This window comes from Bos indicus x Bos taurus, chromosome 3 (genome assembly GCF_003369695.1).
Source record: "Bos indicus x Bos taurus breed Angus x Brahman F1 hybrid chromosome 3, Bos_hybrid_MaternalHap_v2.0, whole genome shotgun sequence".
NCBI lineage: Eukaryota > Metazoa > Chordata > Mammalia > Artiodactyla > Bovidae > Bos > Bos indicus x Bos taurus.
In genome coordinates, this window is record NC_040078.1 from 29530500 (window position 1) to 29539095 (window position 8596).

At 52.8% G+C, this 8596-nt stretch overlaps 1 protein-coding gene across 1 annotated transcript; it reads right to left on the bottom strand.

Annotated features, from left to right (window-relative positions):
• Window positions 1–5044: 5044 nt before the first annotated feature.
• Window positions 5045–8096, bottom strand: OLFML3 (olfactomedin like 3). The gene is made up of 3 exons (XM_027536076.1): window positions 7862–8096; window positions 6645–6930; window positions 5045–6336 (listed from the first exon to the last, which is right to left on the bottom strand). Exons 1-3 carry the CDS (start codon window positions 7973–7975, stop codon window positions 5516–5518), a joined length of 1221 nt encoding a protein of 406 aa, XP_027391877.1. The 5' UTR covers window positions 7976–8096; the 3' UTR covers window positions 5045–5515.
• Window positions 8097–8596: the final 500 nt, after the last annotated feature.

The window sequence follows — 8596 nt, forward strand, 5'->3', positions numbered from 1 at the left end:
CCCACAGTTGAAAAGAGACTGCATTCTGTTTTTGCTCGTCTTTGTCCAACTGAATTGAAAAATGCCACGAAAAACGTCTACTTCTTGCCGAACTGAGTTAGGGGACAAATCTGCCCAGAGTTCCAAGGGTTCACAGTCTCCCCGGGGGACCACGAACACAGTATTTATTGAGCCTCGTCTCTGAGCCAGGGTCTGGGTGAGGCCCTGGGGACACAAAGAATAGCAAGACACCACACGTGATGGTCCTGGCTCCACCTGGGATGCGCACAGGGTAAATCGGGGCCCAGAGGGTTAGACCCTGAGCCTGCCGGAGGGTGGGGGCCCAAGGGAGACTGGAAACAGCCAGGAAGGCCTCCCAGTGGAAGCGGGGCTTGAGAGCTACATTGATAAAGAGTTGGCATATATCGTCTCTAACCCTCATTGCAACAATCCTCTTGGACAGATATTATCTCATAGATAAGGTATTAAGTAACTTGCTCAAAGCATCGGAGCAGAGCCAGATGCCGACCCAAGGAGCGTTCTGATTCCAAGCTTGCCAGACCCTAAAGTAGCACCAGGCTACTGCAGAGAATACAGTGTTATAAGCTACGATGGAGAAAGAAGCAACACACCAGGAGGGGCTGGTACAGGGGAGGGTAACCGAGCCGCCATCTCTGAGGTGTCAAGAAGGACAAATGGTGTGAGCCAGCCGTGGTACAATGATTCAGGACAGGCCTGCACAGATTCTTCATTATTCTAGTGAGTCCTCTAGGTCCTAGGCGGGGAGGAACACTCTAAAGCAGGGGTCCTCAACCCCTCTAGCAGGTCCTGCGCCTGTTAGGAATCAGGCCACACAACATTTGAGCAAGGGAAGTTTCATCTGTATTTACAGCTCCTCCCCATTACTCCCTTTACTGCCTGACCTCCGCCTCCTGTCAGATCAGCGGAGGCATTAGATTCTCATAGGAGCGCAAATCCTACTGTAATTGTTCATGTGAGGGATCTAGGTTGCATGCTCCTTATGAGAACCATCTCGAAACCATCTTCCCCACACCAGTGCATGGAGAAATTGTCTTCCACAAAACTGGTCCCTGGTGCCAAAAGGTCAGGGGTCACTACTGTAAAGAGTCAAGGCCTCAAGGCCATGTGCCCAACAATTCAGGGGATGGGGTGATTTTTTTGGTGGGAAGGTGAGGTAAGATGAGGAGTCAGATTTGGGTTGTAGGAAAACTACTCATATGACTTGAGCAAAATAATAAATTAAGAAAAGCAAACAGGAAAAGGGAGTATTTAAGGATTCAGGCATTTGGTAGAACCCAAGGGCTAGTGAGGTATTGTGACCATGGGAGGGCTGGCTGAGATCACTGCTCACAGCCCGCATCAGCTGCCCCCTCCCCCTGCCTCTGCTTCTGTCTGCTGTCTCCTCATCCTTTGCCCTCTGTGGTCTGGCTCTTACTGTCTCTCCACGGCAGGGAAAAGATGCTTCCAGACACTCTCTCAGACCTAACGTCTCTGATCGCAATTCTAAATCCCCAGGAGAGGCAATCTGATTTGTTCCCCTTGGGCCACACAGTTGTGGATGAGGAAGTATGGTGTCCATTCTCAGAGAAGGCTGAGTTGGGAAGGCTGGAGGTCATGACCCAGAGGTCATGTCAGAGTGTTCTGGAGATGTGTCCAACTCCAGATATTGTCAGAACCCATGTTCTGGAGAGAGGCTGCCAAGAGGCCTTCGTTTTTACTTTCTCATTCTGCTCTGCAAAGTAATACACTGGCTTCCACATTTATAATTCTTCTGTGGCATAATTAAATCCATAAATAAAGATTTAATCTTTGAAGCTCTGCATTGTGAGAGCAGAAGTTAAAGAGCAGGCAGAGGAGCGCTTACCAGCCCTGGTGGCCGGGGCAGCAGAGAAGGTTGCATCCTGGCTGCTGGGGCAGAGGAACAGGAGAGGCTGCAGCTGCAGAGAGGGGCTAAGGGTGGAAGGATGGCTCCTGCCCTCTGGCTGAAGCCTAGAAGAGCCCTCCTAGAGCAGAGACAGTACTGCTGAGGCTAAAAGTCCTATCCTGCAGGCTGGGAGACACACCAGTACCATCTCCACAGCTCTCATAGTGAGCATGTTCTGACCTAAAGCAGGTAGAGAAATAAGGGTCGGTGGAAGGGGATGCTTCCAGGAAACTTGGGGAAGGGTCCCTATGCTAGGAGAAGGAATCCAGAAAGTCTGCGACTGGAGGAGGAAAAGGGAAAGGACTCTGGTTCCTGTTTAGCTCAGAGCCCGATCCCAGAGGAAGCACTGACAGCTGAATCAACAACTTCATTCCTTATAAGTCTGCCCTCTCCCTCCCCACCATCTGGGACTCAAGACAACACTGGCTCAGGTTCCTCCATGAAAAAGTGACAATATGAACACGTTGGTTTCTCTCGTGGGCAGACACAAAGGCCAGCGCTGGGGAGGAAAGGATATTGAGAACAAAGAGGAGAGCTGGGAAGTGAGGGTGGGGAACTCTTGAGGGCAGAGTAGGGGTAAAGGGGACCTCTTCGACCCTGCTTGTGATGCAGACACACGCCTGGACCAAACATCTGGCAGACAGCTGTCCCCACAGCAGCAGCATCGCCTGCTTCTTGACTCCATTCCTGCATCCCCATCCCTGGTGGTTATTGTCTTCAGGCTGGGGGTTGGAGGCAGATGTGGAACTTCTCCATGGACTCTTAGCCCCTCTCTCCCCCATTAGGGCCACTGCTTCCCACTGTCTTTTGTTCAACCCAAACCAGAGGTCATAACCTGCTTCTGTCAAGTGACATGTAATGGAGGGTCTGAGAAGGGGCTGTGAAGCTGTTTTCTGATGATAGGATTCAGCCACCAAGGTGCTCTCTCTAAGCGGCAGTTAATTTCCGTTAATGAATTTGGACAGTTCACTGGATCGGCCCACACAGTTCCACTCACCTTCTAAAACGGCTTCCAAAATAGCACTAGCTATTGTACAGGAGCCAAAAAGGAAAAAAAAAAGAAAAAAAGAAAAGCAGAAAGTAAGAAGTGACAAGACCTCAGAGATTTCTGCCCTTTCAGAAAAGTCGGAGTGAACTTTTCCAAAAAAAATTTAAGCAAAAAAAAAAAAAGTAAATAAAAAAGCTGCTTTTTTCCTCATTGAGGAACCCGGGAAAGAAAGATGACATAAAGATAGGCACACACATGGTGAGGTTGAAGGACCAGTTTTTCGTCCTCACTCCTCACACTGACGGAGAAGGCAATGGCACCCCACTCCCCACTCCAGTACTCTTGCCTGGTGGGCTGCAGTCCATGGGGTCACTAAGAGTTGGACACGACTGAGAGACTTCACTTTCACTTTTCACTTTAATGGACTGGAGAAGGAAATGCAAGCCACTCCAGTGTTCTTGCCTGGAGAATCCCAGGGACGGGGGAGCCTGGTGGGCTGCCGTCTATGGGGCCGCACAGAGTCGGACTCGACTGAAGCGGTTTAGCAGCAGCAGCAGCAGCCTCACACGGATGTCATTTACACAGTCCCAGAGCTATTCCCTCCTCAGGGTCTTCAAAAAGCCACTTCTGCCGTTTGGTGCTGTATCAAGATACCTCTACAGACAGGGCCCCGTCCTCTATCCAGCAGCTTAGGGTCAGGCCCTTACCCGAGTGTCACATTAAGGAGCCGAGCTCCTCCCCTCCCCTGCCCCGCCCCGTGTACACGCCCCCTCCTCGGAGCCCGGGACCCTTGTTTCCAGGCCTGCGGGAACTCCTCCTCCTCCACAGCCTCTCGTGCACCGTGCGCTGCGGAACCAGATGTTCCGTGGGCAGACGCCTCTGTGGGCTGACAGGTGGTGATTACTGCTGCCAGCCTCACATTACGGAGAACTGAATGGGAGCGAGACCTCCCCCCACCGCCCCGTCCCGGGCTCCCCACAATAGGGCCTTTGTGAGGTGCTTCAGAGCTTTTTTTCCCCTGCCTCCCCAACCTACGTCAGGAGCAGCTCTGCCCGGAGAGACAAGAAAACAAAAGGAGGATGGCAGGGCCCTGACTGATCAACCTTACCCTGGGCCGGGGCTGGGCGAGGGAGAGATATCCTCGGGGTCCCTTTCCCCTCCTGCCAAGAGGTTAATAACCAGGACACCCCCCCCCCCTCCCCGCAGGGCTGCTCCGAGGTCAATTTCACTGTCAAAGCAGTGGATCTTGTCCATCAGAGGGCCGTGCTCCTGAATGTTGGACATGAGGATGAGGCTAGAATGGGGCCTGGTACAGAGCTCAGCAGATGCCTAGAGAATGGACTCCAAAACCTAGGTTTCCATCTGTCCCTTCTGCCTTCCCGCACTGGCCTTCTGTACGTCTCGACCAGAGGCCAGGGTGCTAGGCAGCAAAGGGTTAAGTTTCCAGGACTTCTGGACAGACTTCCCCGAGGTCCGGGACTGAGGTAGGTAGGTGGGGGCGAGGTGGGTGGAGAGAAGATGTGTTGGGAAACTGGTAAGGACGTGGTCACTGCCCCTCCTCCTCACCCAAACCGCAGACGCCGTGGCATTCGGAAAATCAGAGCCCTGCAGACCAAGAGCGCAATTGAGCAACATGGCCCTGGGGTTGAGCCCCATGCTAGAGATGGGAGCGGGCTTCCGCGTAGGGGGCGGCACAGAGCCCACGTCAGAAGTGAGACAGTTCTTACTGAACACACATGTATATTCAGGGCTCTAGTTCCCACGTTCGACTGCAGTGTGACTAAAATCCATTTTCTGCTTCAAAACCTCAGAGAATTGGAATTGGAAGCTCTGCCCCTGGGCCCCAGTCCCGTGGCTACAGGCGCGTTGCCATCTGGGGTTCTGGGAAGGCTGGTGTGGACAACGGTGGGTGTGGAGGGAAGCCTTTCGCCCAACCTCCCTAAGTGGCGGATACCCCGCCTCCCCAGGCGCCTCCTGATGAAGTCTGTAACTAGAGTAGCCCCTCTGCCTTGGCCTGGGAGCCTATCCAAGGCCCTAATGTGGCTTAAGGAGTGGCTATGTGGCAGAGGAGAAAATGGACGATCATGGGGAGAAATCTGATCCAAGGGCTACCCCAAACACACACAGCCGAGGAGCAGTGGATTTTCCTTTTAATGCAAAAGTCTGCAGTACAGAATGAGTCCCATTCTCTAGGGCACTGAAGGGAAAGGGAGAGAGGGCAGAGCTAAAAGTCTCCTCCTCACCCTCTCTCCCCTGACTCCCACTAAGGCCAGAAATATTCTGTTGCCTGATCATTGTGGTTGCCCCCATATATTTAAGGGTCAGAGCTCTGGAACTGGGTCGTCTTTCACTGGCTTGTAATTTGTTTACATGGGGCAGCAGAGGAGTGAACATTTGGGGCTTGCTTTCTTTTAGCTCAGAAAGGATTCCTTAAGATCTGGAGTCCCATGTGAAATGCATGGGGCCGGGAGAATTTAGCTTCCATGGATTAAAAACACGAGATTTGAATCACAACTTGCCCACATCTGGAGAATGAAGAGCAGGAAACTTAGGATATAAATGTATGGAGGTGAAAGAAATTCAAAAAAATAAGACCAGCTCCCTCAAACTTCTTCCTCTTTCTTCCTCATCTCCAGCTTATAGACAATCTGGTAGCCATCATCCCAGGCGTAGAGCTGGCGCTCACGGGGGTTATAGCGCAGGCTGGCATGGGCACCATATCGGCGGGGGAAATAAGGGAGTGCTGCCCTTTCAGGGGTCAGGGTGCCGCTGGCATCAAAGGAGCACTGGATGCGGGCACGGCTGGCGGGGCGGGTATTATAGACGACGTAGAGGGTCCCACAGATGACAAAGGCGGCCTCGGCATTCTCGCGGGGACACGGGGTATCCCACTGCTGCTCTGTGTCCAGTGTCTGTGGGTCTAACTTGGCCAGACACAAGTGCCTGTCATCCTCCCGGGTGGCATAGACAGCCCAAAGGCCCTCCTCGTCAGCCGCCAGGTCTATGTATGTGTCTGCCGTCAGCCCATATGGGGGGATCAAGCCCTCCGCTGGGAACACTGAACTGTCCACCACTGTCCGGTTTGCCAGGTGGAACTTAATGAGCTGCAAAGTGTTCTGCAACTCACCGCCCCCTCCAGGCCCTCCAGGGGGCCTCCGGGCATAATACAGAAAGCCACCATACACCAGCTGGCCCGTGCCTACCCAGGGGAAGGGCACCCGGACCCGGGAAGCCTTCCGGGCGGCCATGGCAAGGGTGAAGTCACGCAGTCTTGGGAAGACAAAGGCTGTGTCGTTCTGGGTCCCATCTAACACGTAGATCTTCTCTGCTGGGCCCAGTGGATCCTTTGTCCATAGACCGGCTGGGCCACCAAACCGCTTCAGGATCTTCATTGATCTCACCTGAGAGATTGTGTAGCCACAGTCTCGTGGGAAAGGAGAAAAACACAGGACAAGGAAATACAGGCAAGAGTTAGATGCTCACTGTAGGAACCTCCCTGGGTGGGCAGTTTGGACAAGAGCGGGCATTTGCCCAGTGAATACCTCTACTCTATGGAAGACTGGGAGAAAGGGCACCAGAGGCCTGGGTCCCCAGAAACTCTCCTTAATGAACCTGGTATTACAGAGATTTCCCTAAAAGAGACTCCAGAAGATACAGCCAAATAGACTGGGATAAGGAGAAAAAGGGAAAAACTCAAGGAAGAACACAGGGGTCTGTCTCAGATTAGCTTACCTGTTATCATATCGTACTTCTCATTTCTTCTGCCCTTGCCTTTGGTCCCAGGGCCTCCGGTCACCTTCTCATCAACCTCTACACATGGCAGGGCCGGATTCTGGGTCTCTAGATAGTCCACCTCCCGCTCCAGACGGTCTACTCTCCCGGAGATGGTGTCAGCTTCAGTTCTGAGCGCCTCCCGTTCCTTCTCGGCCACCTCCAACAGCGGCAGCATCTTGTTCTTGAAGTCCCGCAGCTCAGCAGCATGCCGACTACTCTGGTCCTGGCACTGGGCCAGCCGTTCCTGAAGGGATGGGGCAGCAGGAAGGAGGGCTGCAGGGTCACAACTCCCAGGCAGGAAGAGGCCCGAGCAGGGAGTCGGGAATGGAAAAGGCACAAACTCAGGCAGTCATCAGCATTCCCCGCAATCCCCACAGAAAGGAAACAAAATGTTCAAGACGCTAAATGTGCAAAGAGCTGGGCTAAGACCCACGCAGGCCCCTATCCTGACTTTGCATCCTCTGGCCTGCTCTCTGTGAGCAGTGCCACCGAATCATCTGAGCCTCTAGGGCAGTCTAAGTGCATGAGGGTGAGAAGGGATCTCTGCTCCATTATGCTATCCCCCTCTTAGGAATTAGGATGCTACAGGCTCCAAGCCATTAAATAGCAAGTTGCAGATTCTCTGAGAACTTCCAACTTTTAGTAGAACCATCAGCTCCTCTTGAGATGGATAAATCCTTGCAATTCTAGCTCTCATTTCCACTCTGTTCCCTTATCCCATTTAATCCCAGGGGTGAAACACAGAGGTCTATTTGCTTTAGAACTGCACTATGAATGTCGGCTTCCCTGGTGGCTCAGTGGTAAAGAATTCGGCTGCAATGCAGGAGATGCAGAAGACTTGGGTTCAATCCCTGGGTCCGGAAGACCCCCTAGAGGAGGAAATGGCAACCCATTCCAGTATTCTTACCTTAAGAATCCCATGGACAGAGGAGCCTGGTGGGCTACAGTTCATGGGGTTTCAAGAGTCGGACAAGTCTGAGCACACATGCACTGCACTCTATGGATGTGGGGAAAGAGGAAGACTTGCAATTCTGAGAATCCTTATTAAAAGATGGAGGTTTCTGTAGGTACTTACAGAGCCTAATTTGTCATCCATCCCCAGGTCCCTGACAAACTGGGTGAATCAACTTAGAAGATATGGAATCCTTCCGGGCTGGGCCAGAAGAGTCACTTACCTCTAAGGCAGCTAATCGGCGTTCCATGTATTCCACAAGGTGGTGCTGCTGTCCTTGAAGGGGTCCCAACCATGACAAAAGGAGCAGGATGAGGAGCGGAGTGCGGGGCCCCATGGCAGTGGAATAGTAGGGCCAGAGTGTGTGCGGTCGGCCTCTTGCACTCAAGCCGGCGGGTTAGCTTTGGAGGCGGGCTGGGGGCGGTGCCTTCTCTCCTTCTCCATCTCTGGTCTCTCTCACTACTCTGGAATGCTTTCAGTCTCTTTAAGGCCCCAGCCCCCTCCTTTCCGCCTGGACTGATCAAACACAGATGGCCCCATTGCAGAGCAGCCAGAAGCTTTAACCACTTCCTGCCTAGGCTGCAGAAGGGGACTGGAAACCCTAGGGCAAAGGCCTTCTGGGCAGTCATCCAGGAAAAGGAGCTAGCAGGGGGAGGCAGAAACCCCAGAGAAAACTCAGCAAACTGTTATTTCTGCTTTAGAATGCTTCCGACGCTGACTTCAGAAACATTCTTCATTTATCCTTTCCTTTCCCAGCAATAATACCATGGATTGTTTTCTGCCTTTGGTGGAAGCTGGAAGCAGGGGAGATGAGGTCTGAGGGGAAGAGGTGGGAAAAAAGGCCAGAGTGCTCACGTCTGTAGTACCTTCCTCTACAGCTCACTGGCGCCACCTTGTGCTAAGCACCCGGTATCATCTCAGAATTAACAGGAAAACCAAGGCTTAGACTTCACCTCCA